At 33.2% G+C, this 24,749-nt stretch overlaps 1 protein-coding gene across 7 annotated transcripts in view; it reads right to left on the bottom strand.

Annotated features, from left to right (window-relative positions):
- The window catches only part of LOC123710778 (RNA-binding protein Musashi homolog Rbp6), a 439,295-nt gene that overhangs the window by 84,798 nt on the left and 329,748 nt on the right, over positions 1-24,749 (bottom strand). For all 7 annotated transcript variants that reach the window (XM_045662968.1, XM_045662967.1, XM_045662965.1 and 4 more), the window contains one exon: positions 11,195-11,243. In XM_045662968.1, the coding sequence (XP_045518924.1) occupies positions 11,195-11,243 (49 nt within the window). The remainder of the gene's footprint in view (positions 1-11,194; positions 11,244-24,749) is intronic.

The raw sequence follows: 24,749 nt of genomic DNA, 5'->3' as shown, positions 1-24,749 counted from the left end.
TAGTCTGTAAAGGACAAAAGTAGTTCGAAGTTTTGCAATATCATGCTTACAATTATATTTTCCATGACTTTCACAAAAAGACGAAAATTTACGATCTTTAGACATTCCGATATAGTTGCTGTTTTTTGCGTTATTCCAAAAGCTGTGTTTGTATAAGACACGAGTTTCCTCAGTAAGTTTTTCTTTGTATTTGGATTAAGAATTGTACGCTCAAACACACTACTGAAACTTGGTCAAACTTATTTAATTTTATTTCACAAAATATTGACCAACTCCAGTTTTAACACTTGATATACTCAGTTCACATTTCACAGTTTTTATTGCCAGTACATTTGTCACTTTTCATCAGCGATGCCTGTATGTGAAATGTATAAAATGGCACGATACAATATGAATATGCTAACATAAACTGCTACAAATGACGAGTTCCAAACAAATCGACTGTCAACTGAATTGTAGCAAATTCTTGTTCGATAATATTTTGTTTTAACTAAAGTATATTTTATATAATTAAGATATATCGCGCTAAACGCATGGAGATGACAGTCAACTGTATTTTATGCAAATTTCATTCGGGTTGTCGATGTTCGCGATCAACTGGAACAATTCCCAACGAATCGAGTGACTTTTAATTGACACGTCAGTAAAACTCGTTTAATGTACCGTCACTATAACAACAGTACGATTTCGATCCCATCCCTCACGTATTAAATAAACTTAATTCAATTCTTCCATATAAAGGGTTCCGATCGGCTGTGTCGTGTGTAAATAGTTAATCGAAAATGTTTTATAAAATCGAATTGGAAGATTAATCAGCGGTTATTGGATCAACGTTTTTATTGGATAATACAGCCTTAATAATTACAGTTGCATTAAGCGCTTTACTCACTATGATATTATAAACTTATCCTTTTTGTATAGTTAGAAGCGGGATATGATAATTACGAGTCTCGTGCGGGCTCATCTCTTGCACCTGTTGCCGTCGACTTTAACTAAAATTTAGTACTATACGTGTTACTACCCCGCCTTATATGCAACATTTGTGTATAATTTTATTGGATACCCAAGGATAACCGATATTACCGGTTCAACTGAGTTGACAACGCTTTTATGCGCTAACAGCAGATTCACTTAATGTGTAAGTTCTAGTATTATAAGTTTCTTTCTTTTTGTATTGAATAGTTAGGAATAAGACAATATGCGATTTTAATTCACAGATACTAGGAGATCATGTTAAATGAAGTATGGGGTCGTTTTTCCTTAAATAACTTTTAAAATCCTCTTTGGCTGTACTAAGGTGTAAGTTCATAAAAGTAACTTAGAGTTTGTCATGCACTAAAAAGCGCTCAAGTGATTTTGAAAACTATGTTGTCGCTTAAAAAGTTACTTAGAGAAAAGCTTAGAGTTTAAAGTTAAATATAAGTGCAAGCTTCGTGGACAAATTTGTCAGGTTTCATTCCGTAAACCCGCTTTTACTATCTCGTATATGAAACAGTAAACTTTCGGCAAATTGTTACATGGACGCCAACTAAATGAAGGCCCGAGTCTTTTCATGGGCGTCGTCGATTTTATGTTGCATGAGCAAAATATAGCTGTAATTCCAATAGGAGAAAATGTATATTACACGGAATCCTTAGAAACTGACAATGCGAGGATTTCTTAAGAGCCTCGGGCTAGGTGAGGGCAGGCGCGAGTCGTTTTTGTTACATAAAAATCGCGTTATCTCGTCCGAGGCCGACAGATTACTATCTTGTTAAGAGGATGAAACAAGATTACGCATTTGTCAAAAAATATTCACGTTTTATTTAATTTTCAGTTCAAAAATTGCATTACAGTTTTCGTAAATTGTTATTTAGCGTACTAGTTATAAATTTTTAGTCTGAAACTGTCTTTTTGAATTCTCAAATGAATATTTTGAAACTTGTTTTTATAAAGTATATTTTTTTATACATCATAACACATCACGCAGCTTACGTTAACGTGTAAAAAACAAAAGATTTTGCAAAATTTTATCAATTTCGCAAGAACTTACACATCACAGTGAACATTGCAGTCCGATATCGAAATTCACAATAGACGCCGCGTACGATTCACATTATATTCGAAATTGTGCAAAAGTAATCAGCCGATTTATGCCTCTCGGCCCCGGAATGATCTCTCGATTGCGGCGGCAAACATGCAATTTGTCCTGAGCGTTAAATCGACCACAAACAAAACGGGCGGCGGTGCGCACACCATCCCATCATTCACCTGTGGTCACCAATGATAATGAGATGGACCTACTATTCAACATATTAGACTGATTGCAATTGTGCAGCCGACCCGTTGAGGCGTCCACCACACCTAGATAGCACGGGTACGATACGAAAAACATTCATTACCGGTATCATTATTCGAAATAATGTGGTTGACGTTGATAAATAATGATAAAAACTATTAATTATCACAATGAGTTTAATATTGGTTGTCAGTTTTCGTTGATGAGAAAATTGTTCACGCTCACTGATAATTCGAATGTATTACGTAGATTATCTCGCTGTTTTAATTTTTATTTATAATTTATGTTTAATTATAAAAGGCCACTACCAGTAAAGGTGAACCGTAATCTGTGGTATTTTCGTAAGTCTGTACGATGACGAATCAACTCCTACAGTACTAATTAAAAAAAAAACAAATAATATAATGTATCTTACATTAGATTAAAAAGAAGGGGCTCTCTCTACGCTTAATAATGTTTGTCAGTCAGTAGACTAGACTGACTACCATTTACAAACGGGTCGCAGTCTTTAGAATCGTTAAAGAAATTAAGGCATTTAGGAAAGGCACGTAATATCTAATAATATCAAGAGCGTATAAAGGTCATAATAAGTATAATAATGTAATAAGATTTAAGGGGTTTAAATCGCAACACGGCAGCACCTCGGTCACATTACTCTAGTGTGGTCAGCAAGGTAATGAGATGGGACTGTGACCTGGTTCTATTGTCTAGTTGCTATCTACGTTGCGAACATGGAAATAAGTCGACCACATAATCTGTCAAAGTTACGGAAACACTACACGATAAAATATGAACGGCGATTCAATTTCGGAAGTTGAGGTTTTAGTTGTGACAAAATTAGTTTTTGCTGTAAATCTAATTCATTTGTGGATTTTTAATTGTATAATAAAGGTGTTTTTATTGTGAATCATAATAGTAATAATTGTTTTCTAAAGAAAGTGTGCAATAACTTTGTGAAAATATAATTTTAAAAGGTTTTTTGTATCAAAATAAGTAACAAAAGTTGTTTTCTGTTTACGCGTGTGCTACTTATTCTAATACTTTTTTTATATAGATCAGTGGGTAAATGGGCAGGAGACTCACCTGACGTTAAATGATACCGCCCATAGACACTCACATTGCCAGAGGTCTCGCACGTGCAGCCTTTTAAGAATTAGTACGCTCTTTTCTTGAAGGACACTAAGTCGAAATGGTTCGGAAATACTTCAGTGGGCTAGTGGTAGTGTGCGGAAGAAACTGCCTTAAAAAAGCGGAGAGGTTGAGGTGTTTGAGTTTTCTATTCTAGACAGATTATGAAACAGGCTTAAACGCGAATTTATCAATATAACAATATTTATATAACTTGTTACTATAAAGTTTTGAGTTCTTTACAACTGCTTTTCTTTACTGGGACTGCGGCTTGTTGCTAACCACAATTGCTTACAGCAATTACAGCACTAGTCAGATTGTAATACTACTGTAGTGATTTTTTTACACCGAATAATTTATAGGCAAACACGACATAGCAAATAAACCTACATCAATAAAACCCAGAAGTGACTACAGGAAAGCCTAGCACATATATATTTCTAGATTTATTCAGTACACCCCATACCTTTGTCATTTGTCCAGACACAACTGTCAAAAACATAAAAGGGATTGGATTGTACAATTTTTTATTCATAACAATGATATCGGTTTCGAACCCAGTCAGTTGTAACGGATATATTACAAGTTTAAGCAAGATTACACTTTATTCTTGGAGCTTATGTTTTAAATTCGAGTGAACTGAAAGGATAGGTCCAGTTTATAAAGTCTGTTAACTGTCGTGCACAGACAACCGCAATATCAGCGGGGGTATTCGATGCGATTTATTTTATACAACTTTTATATGGCGAATCTGAATTGCCATTATTATATAACAATATATTTTAAATTTCAAATAGATTTAATTCGCGAATGTCGAAAATATTTTTATGAATTCATTTTTGTCGTGCAATTTTTAAGTAAACTATTGATTATTTATTTAGTTTACTAATAATAATAAAAAAACATATTTAATTTACAACCATGACAAAAAAATCATAATATACAGCCTAGATTTTTTACATTTTATTTTACAATATATTTTAAATTTTGAATAGATTTAATTCGCGAATGTCGAAAATATTTTTATGAATTCATCGTTGTCGTGAAATTGTTTAAGTATTGCTTATATGTGTGTAAACTATTGCTTATATATTTGGTTTACTAATAATAATAATAAAAATCATGACAAAAAATCATAATATACAGCCTAGATTTGTTACATTTTACTTTGTTATCTTATATCCTAGCTACCTTCAGTTCCTGCGGAACCCCTTCACGGGTAAAGGCCTCCACCAGCTATTTCCAACTGACTCTGTCTATGGCTTTCTTTCTCCATTCACTCCCTGCTTCTATATCTTCTATCCACCTTTATTGGGGCGCCCTCTGCTGTTTCATCCCCTTGGTCCTTTCCATATAGTCGTATTTAAAGTCCGCTATCCAATATTTGTTAAGTAACGAGCTTATATAGAAAGTTCTGAACTTCCGTGAAACTATAAACATGACTTCAAAGCGCATTGACGTTTGCAAATTTTTTGTTAATATATGTTAAAGGATATAAGTATATATTTCTAGTTATGGATGAAAGCCTATATTAAAGCTCTTCAATCAACCCAGCACTAACTTGTAGGGTGAAACCACATTGCTCCTGACAGTAAATTATTGGAGTCATAAATAAAAGTAATTGTTCCAAGTGGCTGACGGATTTTTCCATAATTTTATTATGAAAATTGTTCGAACGCGGTCGGAATAACATTTGGGTGTCCAACTTCGGTGATAGCCCACGGGAAATGATCAGGGTGATCTCATAAAGAGATTTTCAAGACGTCTTCCTACTAAATTAACGGGATAACGCTCTTTAGCTTAAGTTTTACCGGGTGTAATTAACTTGGCCTTTGTAATTAAGATGGTTAATAAATGGGTGCGTAGTAAGACGCTTTGGATAATTATGTCTGGAATGCTTTAATATAAGTTAAATAATCTCCGGCTTCTGTACTAATGCTGATTTATTTCAAAATAATATGAGAACTAGGTTCATATATCTATATTATAAAATCTTTATAATTTGTCCCCAACATCGACGGTTAAGGGATCATATTATTTTGAAATAAATCAACATTAGTTACCTAGTTCTCAGTGTTGGCCTAGTGTCGTCATAGGTTCGATCCCCGGCTGTCACAATGGACTTACTATGTGCGCATTTAACAAAAAAAATCGATCAGAAATCAAAAAAAATCGACAGGCAGGTAGATTATGAAACAGATGCAACTGTCTGCGAACTTAAAAGTTTGTAACGTCACTGATTTTTTATCCCGAATTCACAGTGGTGTCTTGTTCCTTCTATGTATCTTCAATATTTTTTGATAAATGACTATTCAACATAATATTTTTCTATTTGAACTAGTATTTCATAAGATATACAATTTCAATTTAAACAAATTAAGCTTCGTGTTAATATAACGTATACTTCATTTATTTTGGGACCTAAGTAGTTTTTTATTTTTATATAATAGTTATCATATAATATGCGGCAAGCAAATGGGGTCAAAGTGAATTGTATAAATAGAATTAAAAATTCCTATATAAAGTAAAACCTGATATATAATTAAAATAATATGGCCCTAATAAAACTTGAAGCACCCTCAATGGCCAATAAATCACTGACGGATCTAATACGTGTACCTATTAAGAACGTTTACGACTTTCGAGCATCAAACTTTTTGAGTAACCCACATTTCTTTAAATGAATTTATGAATGTAAATTGCAGGTTTAAGAATAAGTTAATAAATTCTATTTTAACAATAACCTTAACCTACCATAGCTACGTCTAAGTTCTTTTAGACAAGCAAAAGACTGGGGCGGCTTTCCTCTACTTCGAAAGGAATGGCATTTCACTTAATGTTACCATATCTATTATATAGAAATACACTGTGCGTAACTTGGTATAAACCTATTATTATTGTAATCATTTAATTATGGGTTTAATAATAAAACAGACAATAAAATACAAATACTACAATAACAAACGGCTCAAATATAAGAGTCTTTCCTCAAACTTCGATTTTGTTCATGTTTAGAGACTCTTGGGCCGTTCAAGTGCACAGGCGCTAAATTAAGATTCAGTTTGCACCTGGCAGATAGTACGGGTGACCCCAGATCTGATGGGCCTCGCTTCACGAAGAAGTATCGTAATACAGCGACGAAATGCTGCCAGCGTTAAAGACCAAATATTTCAAATTTGTTTTAATTTTTAATTATTTTCATTATTGCTATTGCAAAATTGTAAATACTGTATATTTTACCATTATGTTGTTATTATTACTAATAAACGATTATTTAAACAATAATTATATAATAAAAATTAGAGTAATGGTAACAATTATGTCTACTATATTATTATTATTAGTTTTATATTTCAAATTAAAAGTTTTGTGTGGTGGGTTTGTTATACGCGAAGCAATGTTTGTCTTGAAAAAATTTTCTTCATTGAGACGTCCCGCCATGATTTGCCGTAAAAAGGATCGTAATTTAAGGAAAACAATGTATGCATTGTAATTGAATCAATCAAACGTACATAATTCTTTATCGATTAAGTTAATAGCAGACCAAGGAGTATAATGGAGTTCTGCATTTTAATCGTTATTAAAGTGTACAAACGCCGTATAAATGAACACTAATCATATCTTTAACAGCACCTTTTAAAAATTAATGGTAAATCAACCAAGTAGCGTGTAATTATCCGTTCGTACCACGTAAGTAATAACAATGAATAGTTAAATGGAACAAAGCAGCATGAAACTATTGACGCCATAATTACAACACTATTGCCTTATTTGTTGGAAGAGTGCTACGCTTATTGTTCGAACGCTTGACAATGTAAAGCGCTCGATATTTTCCGGTCTTAGAATGAATGACTTTTCAATAGCTACCACTCTATTGGGAGGTGGGTTTCACTGTGTCATTTCCCGTACTTACGAGTTTTTTAAGCGTTTCTTTTGGGTCGGTCTTAGGAAATGATTATACATATTGTCAATATATATATTATAATCCAATTGTCATCCTTTAATGGCTATTATTCATGTGGAGAGAACGCGAAAACGTCTTCACTAGACTTAGACGTAAAAATAGTTGTAGAAATCAGTACCACGCATTGAAATAATAAATATTCACTCCAGTGGATTCATTGTATATACAGAATCCTTCCTACTGAGGCCCCGAGGTAATACCCATAGATACACAAGTGGACAGTTTCGCAAATGGCTAGGAGATATCTAATGTTAGAAACAGGAACGTGCTAAAATACTCCCCCGTATTTTCTATACCACTTCTCGCCGAGACTCCCCGGGGAGGAGGTCTTCCGCTGATGTGTGAATAGCCTTGTGGCAAAATGTGGATAAATCCTTTAAAAATACGCCTTTAAACTAGCATCTCTAGTTGATATTACAAACTTCGAACACATTCAAATAGTGTTTGGATAAAATGGTTAAAAACAAAAGAACTTAATTAAGCATTCAGTTCGCTTAATTATCTGAAAACTTTTTAAATACTCAGTAATTTATATTCGAATGCAAAGCGAGTGTGATTATGGAGTCTAGCGAGTTTCGAATGCCGATTTATCTCTTACTTAACGTACATTACATTGCCTGCATCTACAGCGATCCCACGAGGCGCCCGTTCAACTGAATTCGATACTGTATCGATGTTCTAAATTTAATAACGCTTATGTTGTTAAAACCTGTTCATAGACTATTCTATCCGTTTATTCGTGAGTTAATATTGGACCAGAAACATATACACTTACCTCTTTTAGTTTTAAGTACAGTTATTGGAATAAATAGATTTGTACTTTTTGTGTAATATTCATGTATTTTGAAACCTATGTGCAATACTTATTAAACGCATAGATTCCCACATTTTCACTTAATTAGAAGTGCTCCTAATACGTACAAATGAATAATTAATGTGATATGTACGGGTGTTGGTTGCCCGCAAGGTGCAACTAATCCCAGAGTATTCTCGTCTCCCGGTAGAGCCACGTGCAGCCACTTAGCGCTCACGAAATAAACTTCGCACCAAATCACCGAACAAGTCTTATTGTAAAAGAAATAAAGATGAAAATGTTTTGTCCTAAAGCTCTCAACAAAACAGCCGAGCTCCCAACAGACAGTTCTACTTCAGAAGCTTTCCTGCTAGGTATTAGAATTGCCTCGACATGTACAAAAATAGTGAATCGGGGCGTCTTGAAAATTGAATTGTTGGTATACAAAGTGCCAAGATTTAAGAACATCGTAAAAGAAAAATTAAATATTTTTACACGATATATATTTTGAACTCGTAAACTTTATTCGTGAGTATAAAATGATGCGTAAAACCATAGACAAAAGCTGTATGGTGTATGACGAAAGCGATCATTTATGATTCACGCGATCCGCGTCTTTGAATGAAATATAAATAATGTCTGTATGCAAAGTGATAGGTGAAATTTACACGGTAGTGCGACACGCACTGGTAGAAATGCGTCCCAATGGCGCCACCTAGTAACGTCGAGCAAATGGAACCCGCCCCGCTGAGATTGGTTCCACTACTTTTTTTCTTTAATATTTATGAACTCGTGTATCACGTGTCGTTTTACCTTTGGTAATTGCATTTGCTTCGAGCTTCGGTTGCGTTTTGAACGAAAATTCCTCGAAAACACGGAAACTTTGATTATTACATTGCTTTGAGAGAGATGGTTTCACGCTGTTTGACTTTCACGAAAACTTCTATATCTGGAGATCTTAAACATAAATAATTGTCTTTAGTTTTTGAACTAACCAAATAAACTAGGTTTAACGCCTCTTGAGAGAAGTGTTTAACGGGAGCTGCATAACCACACGTTTTTTAATCAAAATTCATAATCGACCGTAAATTTCACTGGATGTACCTTGTAGATTACTGAATAGAATTGTGATAAAAATAAAAAATTAACAATATTTCATTCGGGATATAGGTGATACAATTGTCACGGCCGTAAATAAAATAAAAGGTAGATATTAAAAGCATTATTCAATGTGTACTGCTAAAAGGTTTTATATTTTTCCCAATCCAAGGGCTTACCATAAAATAGCCCTTTAAATTAAGCAACCATTCAACACGTGATTTATATGTAAAATTTACCAATTTGATTATAAAGATCGCAAACAAAGAAAAAAATATTTTTATTTTTTCAGACTAAACGAACACGAGATGAGTTTATATAATACACAATATTTATATACTGTTTTTGTGGTCGCATATAAAAGGGCCTCAGTTTGTTTCGTCTCTAACTAATACTGGGACTTTTTGAAATTCATATTCAGAATAAAGTAACGGATCAAATATTCGAAATTGATAAACGAATTTGGGTGTATGATTTGATATTCAAAATTAATAATTCAAATGGACAGAAATCGTCGTCTTATGGGCCGGGCCGACCGTAGCGAAAAATAGATAATAAAATGTATTGAAATGGCAGCGGGCCGGCTTATCCGGTTGAGAGTCAATGAATATTTGATTTCAATTTTTTTCTCCACGTCGCCGTGAAGTATTCGCGCCATACCTAATTTGATTTTCGCCATTCCGGCCGTTGGCTCGGGCAGTTTGCATTCATATTCAGTGCGAATTCGCGTCGGGTTGCCTTTTGCCCAACTCTGATACAAACAGGGATATTTTTACATTACTTACCGAAATAACATCCCAACTGATTATGTTCGGGGATAATAGCCGACACAGCCATGACATTATGAATAAGTGTTATTGTCACATTTCATTTGTATATTAAGTACCTATGTTGAATATTAGCATAACGCACAATAGGTATATATTAAAAACAAGTAGTAGTTGTTAAACTTACGGCTGTTAACGCAGAGTTGCGTTAAGGATTTTAAAAAAATCTACTTTACTTTCGATTAACAGTCAACCAATCCTTGAACCAATCAATTATATCAGATAATAAATCTGTTTTAGGTACGTGATGTATATACCTACGACCTACCAGACAGATACGGGAATTCAGATATTTGATTACTATACTAATTTTAACAATATTATTCTTAACATAAGTTATAGTCAATATAAATTAATTTAATATCTCTGTTGATATTTTTAAGAGTCTTGAAATAAAGAATTCTAATTCACTAAATAAGTTAAAGCTTGTAAAGGACAGACTTCGTTTCAAATACAGTGCAAATCGGCACGTAAAAATGAAGACGTCTTTCATTCCTTTTGTTCAAATAATTACAATGTGAAGGGAACCTCAAACATGATCTAAATGACACGCAAAGGGCGTGAAAGTTAGAAGACAGATCGTTGTCTACAAGAGATTTTATGTCTTCTGTTAAAGCTTTAATACTTAAAATCCCTTGTCACTATAAAAGAGAATTCGTTTTTGCTAACTTGCATAAATGACGCAACGATATTTCACCGAGTCTAAATATTTGGGTCAACCTATTTTTGTATAATGGGAATTACAGAAGTAAATTTAACATTGCATTTGTAAGGGACCTTTGTTAACAAAAGATCATCCTTGATAGCAGTTTCATGGATTTAGAATTTTAATTAAAATCTTACGTCTAAACCTCTGGATTATACACGTCCCGGTTGGTAGTTTGACGTACATCTTATTAACAAATTCAGGTGCGTTTGTGCTACGTTATATTATTTTTTTACGGTACTGAATACATTTGAGGGGCCGCTGTCTCTTCGAATTTCCCTTTTTACTGGCCATTCAAGGGTATATTTTTGGAATTTTAATTATACAGTATAATAAAAATTGTATTAAACTGAGAAGGCACGTTTAGTTAGATATCTGTAGTTTGTTATTGTCCACTTACCTCTGTGTCTATTTGTCTGTTTGTCGAACATCAGCATCGCATCTTCAATCTGAAACAAGAAAAACAATATTAAAAACATGAATATGGGTAGTGAAAAACGTGTTCGTCGCGCGATATGAACCCCGCCCATGCAATAAAACACTCCGGCGCTGTAATAACGAATAAGCACCCGTACAGAGTAAACCACACGCTGGAAATAAACTTTGATAAGCGGGGGCGAGCAGGTAATAACGTATTCATAGAGAAATAAATGGAAAGTCGGCGGTTAGGACACGAACAATACAGGCGAGCAGGTGCGCTGTCACCGCTCATCTAACCGAACGCTATATTTGGCTGCGATTGTACGGTTTAAAAACTCCCCGTCCGCTAGTAAAACGAAAAAGCGCGAAATTGTATTGTAATATTCATGTCTACCTGATACGTAATGTTGTTAAAGTTTCAGCGATCGGCGTGTAAGGACGCACAAATTGTACGCGTTAAAACAGACGTTTGAAAAAAGTGGGCATATACTTTGACAGGTTTGCCCCAGGGCTTTGTCTCGGAGTCGCCGGGCGCCCCCAGGGCAACATTACCCGCGAACCTCGACACAACTCACCCCTGATGATCGATGTCGAATACCCGTGACCTTTCCCTGAATTATTCCTACCTGCAGAAACGTTTGTTTAGTGCTGATTTGTTTGAGCAGCCGCGCTAAGCTTTTATTTACGCGTGACAACCCTTTTGCCATGAATGAAAAATTTTCCGCAACATTGACGAAATTGAGTTAGGTTTTTCTTGTTTATGTGGTAAATTAGCTATTCAAATACAGTCGTTTTGGGCCCGCTTTATGAGCGTATTTTCGTTTGCGCTTTTGCATATGTATAGTTATTATTTTGGAGGTTTTATGTTTAGTATTTTGTCTCATTCAAATCATTTAGAGAGGACATTGAAAATTTTTGGAGTTATACTTCTTTTGGCGCGTTACGGAAAAATGACGAGAGTACATTTTTACGATGCGCGCGCACTCCGTCACAAAAAACCGACACTCGTACACCGTCACACACACCTACAATTTTATTGTGATACTTAAATAAATTTTACCTAGATAATGCGTTATAATAAAACTTTCAATGTATTAAATACCTTTTGTCGTATTTGCTACAGATAAAATAATTTAAAAGATTTAAAAGATCTTGTTACGCCAAAGAAGTATAACTTCTAACGCGTGTACACACACATGTTTTTTTAGTATTTTAGCTTAGCTTTTTTAAGTTACTTACTTAAAGAATCAAGAATAAGCCTCCACTAGTAATGTGATTAAAAATTTAAGTTAAAATAAGTGATCACTTGTATTCAACTTAAAAGTTCTTAAAGGAACTCTCTAACAAAGAAGGAGCACTGTCATTACTATTGTACCCTTACATAAGTTGTACAGCGTCTTCCTAAGAACATAATATAGTAAAAAAATAACAAGAAAGACTGTCTATTGTTGACTAGTACTCCTTTTAAACAACCTGTTTCTTAACTTTATTACTCGAGTAGTTTCTCATTTGATATTTAATCTTGTATTTTCTCGTGATAGTGTTTTAGTTTCGTCATAAGTTACGGCTGCAAACTTTAAGTGGTCTCCTGCTTAATCTTTGTCACCGATGTGGCTTATATGACGTTTATTGCGACACGCTTCGTTGCATTTATGTATTTGGTTATTTCTCGGGTTATTGCGATCCATACATAGATGGATAGCTATTATTTTTACTAGTATATAGCTTTTTATATTACAGGAGACAAAGGGACAGGAGGCTCATCTGATATTAAGTGATACCACCGCCCATGGACACTATTATGCCAGAAGGCTCGAGAGTGCGTTGCGGGTTTTCCCACTCCAGCGCAATTTTGTCTTACTAGGACTGCCTAGAAGAGATTTGTTAGGGCTTCCGTATTATTCAGTTTAAATAATTATTTAGATATAGACATAACATTTATTACTAAAGAAACGCAAAAAATAATAATAATAAAAACAATAAAATTAATTTAAAATAACATTTTATTCTTTTAAAGAACAAGGTACGTTTAAAGTGTGTTATGGGTGTATTGTGGTTGTGTTATTGTTGATGTGGTTATGCATTATGCTGAGGAGCAGGCTGTTCTATAGCTCTGGTGATTCTAAAAGAGACCACAACAGCTGGTTTGCGCTTCAGTCGCAAAAAGATAAAAACAATACTTACAAAATTAGCAGTGTAAGTAAAGAAGTCTTGTGTATAAGTATATACTAAATTAAAAAATAAATTTTGTGAAAAGATTTCGTGGGATTTTGTTGAGTTACTTTAGTTTATTTATTTATTGCAATTGATCTTAATAAAAGGGAAGTTGGTGTGCTGGAAACACAAACTGTACACAGTTTTTCTGTCCACCAGGACGTCGAACGTGTTTAAATCATTAACATATATACTAAGGCCAGTGACATATAAACAATCAAACCATTAAAATTGCACGTAAAACGTCATAAACCAATTGAAACATTGACGCTCCATAGATAGCGAGAAATCTGTTCTTGACGAGAATTCTCATTCGAATACAGGTGTGTTTTTATATTCGAATATGTATTAAATGATGATGATGTCTCAGTAGCTATAAAGAACATAACTACAAATAAAATTTGATTTCAGTTAAAGGTTTAGTATATAATAAAGGCCAATAAAGTGTATCTAATATATTTCACACATGCCTTTAACCAAAATGTGTTAGTGTTCCAAGTTCAAAATGAAATTTAAGAATATTCCTAAAACAATGGAAGCATATATTATATAGTGAAGGTTAAGTGAAACGACCACTCTGTGAATCGTCAACTTTGGAGTCACGTACTCTAAAATGATCCTAAATAAGTTGAGATGTAATGGGCACATTTATGAACACTGCGTGTCCAGTCTAATTCGCATTTTAGTATTCCAACAATGTCTGTCCGCTTTGTAGTAATATATCAAATTATTTTTAACATATAAACTCTAGGTACGTAAAAAAAATGTTGAAATGAGTTAGGTTAAACGTCTCGTATCCACTAGTTTACATTTGGTATTAGCTTTATTTATTAACACTTTGTTACAAGTACACAGAAATGCGTTACAATTAAAATAGAGAATACCGCAACTGACGGCCGGTTTAATAGATACCTGTACTAACTACCTATACGAAATTAATCCCTTACATTAGAGTATATATGTTCATGTCGTTTTCGTTTATAAGACTTAATAATACATGAAATAAGAGTTTAGGGGTATAATCGCGGGAGCGGTACCAATAAAGTCACACTTGTAACAATTTTCTCTAACGCCGGCTCATTCTTACTAAGCAGCCAGCTCTATTATTAAGCATTTTATTTAAGGGGAGAGTCCCGCCACGTCCCGGGAGGTACCTGTCGCATTAATTTGCTACGTAGGTACGCATTTAAGAGCTCCCACTAAACTTTAAAACTCTCTCATTCCTTTGTCACTTACGAGATTTCGTTCGTTACGCTTCCACGGATTTTATGCCCTCAGATACTTTTTATATATTTTTTTAATTATACCTCTATATATATAAGAGTTACTGTTTTACGCCTACGTTAGCATTTCCAACGTAATTACATTTGTGTCTACTCTGTTGGAGTGCTACGCTCGTTTCTTATTAAACTATCTTGATAACTTGAAATAGTAAATGAAACTAAATAGATATGAAAGACAAAACTGTTGTCTCGTTTTACGGTTTGCATCGTATTTATTTTTAACGAGCAGAATAAGAAAAGGGAAAAGTGTTTAAAAATATCCTGAGGAAATCAGCTTTATCCCCTTGTCTCTGTGATAAGCGTAAATATTATCCGATTATTTATTGCTACCGATTTACAGGACTACCCTTCTACTATCTGGAAGGTTTTGCTCCTATTACTGTAGTAATATAAAATAATAAATCACAAACCAGTTATAAACTTTAAATTAAATTCGTCACACCCTTACACCACTCACGCTTTGGTTGTATTTAGTTTATTACTTTGGTTTAGTCATAGTATGTTTATGTATATTTTCTGTGCGCGATGGAAGGCTGGTTACCACAGGTCTTATAATAGTCCTACAAGCACCAGCCTTTCACAAAGATACCTGCAGCATATACACGTGTAAAATGCTAATAAAATTTATTAATGTAACCATTACAGCTTAGACCACAGTGAACGTTTTTATAGTTTTATTTACGTGATTTAAAAATAAACACGTCAACACGCCTTCGAGTTTTGAAGGTAAAACTTGGCTAATACAGTTAAATTGTTTTAACAATATACCAGTGACGCGAAATTTAAATTATGCGAAATTTAAATATCAATTCGATTAAAATTGTTAGGCATTTTTGAATACAAATTTGTTTAATATTTAGCTAAAAGAGTTCGAACTGTAAACAGAGTATTTCCAGTACAAAATGAATTACACATCACATTCTGTACCGCAATCCATCAAACCCGTGCGATATCGCTATTCGGCTAGCATTTGTCAGTGGAACTAATAACTGAACAAACGTTGCTCTAGCGTGTGCTGTACGAACAGCGCAGACACGCTACTTTTAGATTGGACATTAGTGCAATTGGTCTTGAAAGCATTGTACTTAATTGGATATAGAAAGATTTATAACATATCACTAATACATTACAAGCACTATATAGATACTATTATATATAACACTAGCGGACCCGACAGACGTTGTCCTGCATGATATTTTAACCGATTAGGACATAGTATGATAGTACCGACTGCAGAGCCATCTGCCGGGCAGATTTGTAAAACTAAACCATCAAGTGCATTACAAAGCTATACATCAATATTCATTTAAATCGTTCCAGCCGTTAAAGAGGATTTCAGTAACATATACACGTACAGTAAATATGTATAGATATATGTATTAGGAATATCACGCTTGCCGAATTTTATTTCAGAAAATATGTACATGTCTACAATATCGTTCTTGAACAGACTGTTAATGTCTTTTATTTTAATTGTAATAAGATCTTATTACTAATAACGTTTGTGCGGTGTGCTTTAATATTTGTGACGCATTGATTCGTAAACACTGCATGCATGCTTAGATGGTGTAGAATTAATGCGGCCGGTTAGGTCTCTGAGGTACAATGAAATGTTATCAGTGAGTATTGGGTATGTACCTATTATTATAATTACCTAACTCCTATTATAATTGGTTGTGTGCAAATAAAAAAAAAAACTAAACACAAATTTTTGTCTACTGCGATAGTGTTTATTGCATGAAGATGAGAAACTGAAAGAAATGAGCGTATTTTAATTCTGTTTTTTCCCGGACCACTATGTGGAACCAGCCCACTCAAGTATTTCCGAACCAATGTGAACCTCCGTGAGCCTCCAGCCCATGCTTCTATGACACACACATAGATATACAAATGCTTTCTTTAAAGCAAGCTTTTATAAAACACATATATTATTATTTTTGAATAGAAAATATTCCATATATATAAAAATATATTAAAAAAATCTATACTATTATTACCTTTATCGACCACAACGCACTTTAATAAAAACTTTTGAACGAATTGTGAATGGAGTCTGGAATTTCGAATTATCTCGACGTTTTGAGTGCTTTATATGATAGGATTAATCGTTTCGCGACCTAAAACAAAGCTTTTAAAATTTATATCATTAGGACATTTAGATATAACTGGAAATGGGTGGCCTGGCATGGTTATAAGTGGACTGAAAATATATTATTCATATTGATGTATGTATGCAATGAATTTGTAACCTTTTTAAATAAATAATTGTATTGACCCCATTTTTAAATTATTTCAATTAAAAATTATGTTATTTAAGCTGTTCTTGTCAGAAAATTTTCAATATTAAGAACCTAACTAACTTCTCGAATTATATTCATACGAAACGAACCTTAAAAGCAATAGAGAACATTTTCTTCAGACCGCATTTACTTTGGCAGTTGGACAGTCTTGGCCAGCATCCTGTCTCTCAGAGAGAAATCCTTCACTAAATGCATTCGAATAATACGGGTAAGGTTTTAGGCCCGTCGTATTAAAACAACTAATAAATTATAACCCTTTATATTATTCGAACTTATAAAATTATCAATTGTTTAACTGGGTGAGTGTGTGTTCTGTGTTTTACTCCCGGCGCTAAAATTGTTTCTGGTTGGGCTCCAAAACGAATGGACTGATTTGCAAAATTATTTTACCATCAGAAGACTTCTGATGAACATAGGCTATAGAAAATTTTATTAGACATAAAAATTCTACTTACGACTGACTTAATGGCGTTGAAACCGCAAGGAGCAGTCAGTAATTTTATAATTAATGATTATTAACGCATTCTAACTCGTGCAACACGGACGCTTCAAAGAGTGAGTAAACTCAATATAAACAAATCAGATGAGACTCTCCAGGAAATGGTATAAAGAAAAGTTTTAATTTGTTTAAATATTTCCGCAAAGTTCCCTGGTCTTTGAGTTGCCTGCGGCATAAGGGCACCTGCCTTCAAAGACGTCATTACAGAATTGCATGATATAAATTGAGCTTTTTAATGTTATTTATCGATTGTATTTCATTACATTTTCAATTATTTATCTAAAGTCACAAAATATTAATCTGTTTTTTATCCACTATAATTATAGGTATGTAGAAAACTTTTTACGGGTTTTTAACAAACACTTCAGTGTTTAAAATGTTTGCGATAGAATGCAAAAAAAATACATATAAAAAATTCTAAGCGTCTGTAGATATTATATTTCTTCTTATAGAAACTATTTCACAAAACATATTGTTTGAAGAATTCCTATAATGAACAATTAACAATTATAGACAGTCTGGATGTCTTAACTAAGAACGTTCTTAGCTAAATTTGAGAGTCAAGAAAAAATATTAGTTAATACAGCCACTTGAATACACTGCCCTTACCCTCGATAAATAACAACCCTTCTGAAGACAGATCCCCTACAATTTTGTCGTATTTACGTAATAATTCCCTATGGAGAGAAGTCTCAAATAATTTATGTCAGTTCTTATAGCAAGTACCAAAACCATTTGTGTGAAATACAATCATATTGTGTTCTAATTTGGAATGATTTTAGATTTTCTAATTGTTCTATATTTTACGTCTTTAAAATTGCATAGTGATGAAAAAAATACAAATCATTTCGGACTGGACTAGTCAGACGTCACATAATACACATGTAGGTGTATTTAAAAGGTTTTACAAACTTTATGTTTGATAAAAGTCCTATATTTTGACAGTAGCCTTTCGTATCTACCTCCAAAGTTTTTCAAAAAATCGCAATCTTATCTTAACAACACGCTTTGTGTGTCACCACTAATCCAGTTCTACTTCACTATCAATGTTAAAGTGAAGTACATTCAAACGTTTCCATGCTTTCTACGACTTATTACAGAAGGGAATCGTTACCTATCAAAGATCCCGGGTGCAAACACAGGTTAATAAGTAATGAACCAGATTCCGAGTTTTGTTTGTTAAAGTGATTATTCAAATACGTAAAACGTTTTCGGCTTTGCCTAAACTTCTTTCATATTTTATTCATCGATTCTTCACGGTTCGAGACATTCGTAATTGTTGATAAGATTCGAGTATTGGTTTGATAAGGGGAACTTTAAATGGTTAATGAACAACTCCAAAAAGTCTTATGTGTAAATAATATTCTCGTTTTTTTAGTGATTTATTAATGTTAATTAGGAATAGACATTTTAGAATTTGGAGGGTTTTGTGAGCTTTGAGCTTGCAGCAAAATAAGTGTTAATTTCAGTTGGTGATACAGATTGCACATGTATAAATATGAGAGAAACGAATGCATCTGGACCAATCTCTGAAAGGTCTAGTAGACCTTACATTACCTTTTGAGAATAAGTCAAATCAATTATTCATAATTTAAGCCGATTTTCCTTCAGCGTTATAACTTTTGTTATTGTTAAGCTGTAAACAACTTTTATATATATATATATATATATATATATATATATATATATATATATATATATATATTATATCTGTGAAACTATTTTAAGATATATTCAATGTAACTACTATTATTTTATTTCAGTTTTTTTATAGAATAGGCAAATGGGCAAGAGGCTCACCTGATGTTAAGTGATACCACCGCCCATGGACACTGATTGCCCGAAGACTCGCGAGTACATTGCCGGCCTTTTAATTTTTTAATTTTTAAAGTTTTGAATATTTTCTTACAAAATAAATAAATATTTTATGAAAATCAAATAATATAATCTTATGATAACCTAACCAACCTAATATTTAGTATACCGGAACAAAAAAGAACGAACGAAGAAGAGTGTAGTGGTACATCTCTATAGACCACATTGAACAACAGTATTAATTGTTTCGATAGAACTATTGTTAAGGACATTACAATTTAAGTGGTTACATCATCAAAGGAATTATTGTGTTTGAAAACTTCTCAATACATCCGATGTATTGTACTGTATTGATGTGAAATGAATAAGTTATCGAAAGGATGAGCCTACGGCCTTTGTTCACAATTTATCTTTTGTATTTTTTGATCAAATAAAAATCTTTATTAATCTCTTTGTGTTTTTATCATTGTATTTTAGACGATATTTGTCAAATGTGGAAACAATTTATTATAAATCTTGTGTTTTAATTACGATTTAGAATAAAATATCGTGCATTTATTGTAATTAAGCTAAGATTGGAAAGCTCAAAAAGCTTCTATATTTAGTATTAGTATGTGATACAGACATATTATAGTATAGGTATATATAAAGAGAACACAAACGATGATTTTTAAAATTATTTGAACTAGTAGTTTTTGAACTAATTACGAATAAAGAAATTAATTATCTGAACAAGATTATTGTTAATGTGACCCAACACTATCGCAACACAGCTTAATAATAAATTAATGATTAGCACAAATAAAAATAACACTTAAAGTATTGACCTGAACTCCAAAGTTAATTAACAACTTTTTAAAACTGCAATTCATAATAGACAGCGCTGGTGAAAAATGAATGATGTGTTGGCTTTTTCATTATACTTTTCCCCTCAAAACTTTCCAAAAAATAGCCGAACAAAAACAACTTGGGTTTGACAGTTGGGGTTTTTATAAAACATGCAAATGCTTTACGCTTATCCAGCGAACGTATTAAAGAAGAGTTGGGAAAAAATTGGTAAGACAATAATCCAGTTGAGGAAGTAATTTTCTTTGTCTCATCCCTTTTATTCTTTACGAGATGAGATAAATTACTATTATATTGAGATAAAGTTGATTTAAAAATAAAGCTTTATTGTATATACCTACGTTCTGCCATGTAACACGGTATTGTTTTTTTTCTGAACTCTTTTAAAGTTCTACGTTTGTTATTACATTAAAGTAAGTGCATGTACCTATTTTGCCATACTACAGCTTATAGAGTCTGCACGCACTGCAAGCACTGTTTACTACAGCGTATACATAAAGGATTAATACAGCTTATTATTAACAAAGAAATTATAAACTTAACCGAAATTAGAATTTAAGTCTCAGGTATGTATCCTCCTGTAGAAAAAACTTTCTAAACAACATTTCAAATTTAAATTAAAGAAATCTTTATTCAATTGTTAAATAGGTGGAAGCGATTGGTGCAATGTGTGGAATTGAATCTAAATAGAAGTTCTCTTAAGGCTATTGATAAATGAATAGTTTCAAATGTAAACTCTATTTCTTAGGTGAGCTCAGGTGTTAATTGTTCTAGGTAATATATCTTCCTGTTAGATTGCTCAGACAAAATGATAAATACAGTTCGATTGGGAACCTAATTCAACTGTTGTTAACTTACCTTACTTAGATATCGATAGACAGACAGTTACTTCAATATATCTTGAATGGTCAAAATAACTGTATATTTATAGACACTTATAATGCAGGTTTTATCTATATATTTATTTAATTAAATGTATTAAAAATTTATAGACAAAGGAGAAAATATTCAATAGTTATTTGAGAATTAAACTTTTTACACTAGATGAACCTAACAATAAGTTAGCGTCACATATAGGAAAAAAATAACATAACAATTGTTATGAAATATAATATACTCTTGGTTACCTAACTTTAGTATATATTTATCGCTTTCTGTCAAATTGTACTAACGCTTTGATTAAAAAGTAAAACTGTTTTACTATGAATATACAACTGTCTTAATAACTGGTATTTGTATGACTTAAACAAATTTGGGTTTTTTTCCTCCTAAATGGAAGAATACCCTCACGAATAATAAAGTGCTAACTACCATAAACACTTACAAGTGCGTCGCTAGGCATACATTATGGGTTAGTTATTAACAAATAGTACCACGAATAACACAAACAGGCAAGACAAACTACGAAAGTACATTGTTAGGAGTTTTCAAAACCCTTATTACTGAATTTTGCAATTTGATTTCGCGAATGCTACTGACATTCTCTTAGCCACTTGTCGTGAATGACATCCATTGTGATGTTTTATTAATACTCTGTGAAATGCAACCGGAAATTCTTAAACCCTACAATAGAGCCTCTGTCTTCGTTGAGAGGAAAGTTGAGTCGACTACAAAAGTGGCAGAGATTAATGAATTAAAACTTTTTAATACGAATGTCTTAGTTTTATATTGTTCTACCTTATGATTGATTATATATACCTTAGTGCTATAACGAGATTATTTATTTAAAATATCAACAAAATGAAATCGTTTAGAGATTTTTGTAAAGTACATAGAACATACAAGTACATAGTAACTAGATGATATAAAATACCATATTTCACGATTTCTGTAGACATTATTTTTCATGTATTTATAATTTTTTTGCTCTATATAGTGATTGGGGAAAACATGTTATAATTAAAACATATATTAATTTGAAAGACATAATATAATAAATACTACCACTGCGTAGTGCTTCAAGAGCGTCAACAGCACGTTTCGACCTGCATTTCCTAATCTGCATATAAATCGGATATCCATAATATCGCTATCATAAGCAAATTCGTTGGTATAAGGGCGTCTAAAGCACTAATCCACAGAAGTTTCGATGACCCCGATGGTAAATAAACCCACGGTATCCTATTATGCAAATATTCTATGAAACTCGGACTGTGGTAAGTTTACGCTGAAATTTCGTCAATGGAAAGTTAAGTAAAACTTTTTGGTTATTCGCTAACAATATTCGTTATGTATCACTTCATGAGACGTCCGTGGAGTCGACGCTGGAAGATGTAAGTTAAGAGGCCGATTATTATTCTACTTGTTTTTTTTTGGGAATGGAATCTCGCTCTTAGCCTTAAGGGCCTTTACAGCTCAGTTTCCGGCTGTTTTGGCAAGCGTAGCTCGGCCTGGAAGGGTGTTTCTCCCGCGACTAGAGAATCGTACCTCGGTATGGGCCGTCGTGGGCTGGTCAATGGCCTGAAACTCACTGGAGTGAGCGAAGTACGCAATAAAGGTCCTCGCCTTCCCCGGTGAAGGCGTTTTTTTAGCCTCATCTGATTTCTTTTTAATAATATTGACCTCGCGGGCGGCTTTTAAGTTGGCTATCGTGATTTATCGTGATTATTATCCTCCGGATCCGTTAAAATATGATAGTATTGTATTGTGAAAATTTATTAATAGCCACTAAAAACAAGCCTTTAGTAGCTTTGTCTTTTTATACACAAATAATGTGTCATCGTGGCTGCAAGATAACTAGCTGATAATGACTCTGTAAATTTTCGAATCCAGCCTTTGTATTTCGGTAAAAATTTATACTAACTTAGTATGGCACTTATAAAAATGATCTTGTAAAAACTATACGGAGAGTGTTAAATGACACAAGAATAAAAACACCGCGGAACGTACATTACGCTAACAGTTTTTTATTTTATTATTTCTTTATTGTAAAAAGATACTCGTGTATGAACTTCAAGGTCGAAATGCCGCAAGTTTTGATTGCTTTTCTTAATACATGCTATCCTATGGGCCTTGGCCTTTGCGTATTAATATTTCTTCTTTATAGAAAGGTAAAAGTAAATGCAAATGCACATATAAAAAACGTACAGCTGATCATCAACAAAACATATAGTGAGATTCTAAAAGCATACAAAAACAACAATAAGCCGAACGACTTTCCCTGACCTAGTTCCCTCTAATCCATCGCTTACCTATAAGGTTTTATTGGCAATGGCCCATTACAGCGTACATTATCAACATCATCATCCGATTTTACTATTTCCAGTCACGTAATCCTTAACGTATATACCGCACACCCACCAGATTTCGCTAAAATATTTAATCATGAAGTGAGGTACAAAATCGTTCCAAATAAGTTTCAAACATTTTAAGAAGAAATTATGTGAATTTAGTACCCATTTGTAACGTATACTTAATAGCTATTAAAGCAGTATAGAACGATAATAGGATATATAATATAAACGTGGATTTCGATAAATATACTTAAGAGAACATATTATAATAATATAGCAAACAAAGTTACTTTGCTTCAATCTGTATTTATATCAAGTTTGATTAACTTTAAGTGATTGTTCTTTCATGTAAGAAGCGTTTAAGTTGACGTAATATATGACACGCATTTTTCTCCGTAGGCCTTAAGTTTAAGACAAATATGAACGAGGAAATGAATAATACGGAAAGCTGCTTTCGTGTGACGCGTGAGGGATTGTGTCGACCTATGAACATAACCAGTTCTGCAAAACTTGCCCGGAGAATACATTAAGCCGATTGCGAACATCAATCAAAAGTGTTTTTGTACTTATTGGTAATCAGTTACTATTGAAATGTTATTAGAATAGCTGTAACGGGAACGATACAGTAAAGTTTTAAGGCAATCGGTGAACAGCTCCGGCAAATAATAATTGTTGCCGCGGATAATGTTCCAATACCTTTGCCATGCATTACTGTATGGGTTCATTATTAAGTCGTAGCTTAAATCTAATAATATATTTATTTATGTGTTACAGAAATACATACATTATCCTAACAGACTATGTCAATTCGATAATGTCGAGAAGAATAAAATAAAGTATATACTATTAAATACACAATATACACAAGATCGCTATCGTTCACTTTGCGAAAATATAAATATGTCGATAGTGTTAGAGGCAGCATTTAGAAAGCGCAACTTCTTTGATTAGAGGGATCTGTGCAACTGACTGGTTCTAGCCTTCGCCGTCGCCGTCGCACATATCCCATAGGGACAAAGAAACCCAGTTCTTGGAGTATACTGAGGTTGCACACTACCTACTACAAGACTCTCAGCACATATTCGGCCAACTGTAAGTCCAGTCTGGTTTCAAATGTTTTGTATTCCTAAGACAAATAATGTTGGTTACATTAAAGAATAGTAGGGATAGAAGCCATACAGTCTGTTATAAAGGTATCGTGTATCTTTTAAAATATATAATTATTAAATGAATTACAATAGTAATTATGAGCGTAATTAAAAAAAATGAATTGTTTTGTTACACAATTTTTTTCAACGACAAACTTACTTCCCTAACCGATGAAAATACCCACGTATCGCTATCT

This window comes from Pieris brassicae, chromosome 6 (genome assembly GCF_905147105.1).
Source record: "Pieris brassicae chromosome 6, ilPieBrab1.1, whole genome shotgun sequence".
Lineage (NCBI taxonomy): Eukaryota > Metazoa > Arthropoda > Insecta > Lepidoptera > Pieridae > Pieris > Pieris brassicae.
This window is presented reverse-complemented; position numbering and strand designations above follow the sequence as displayed.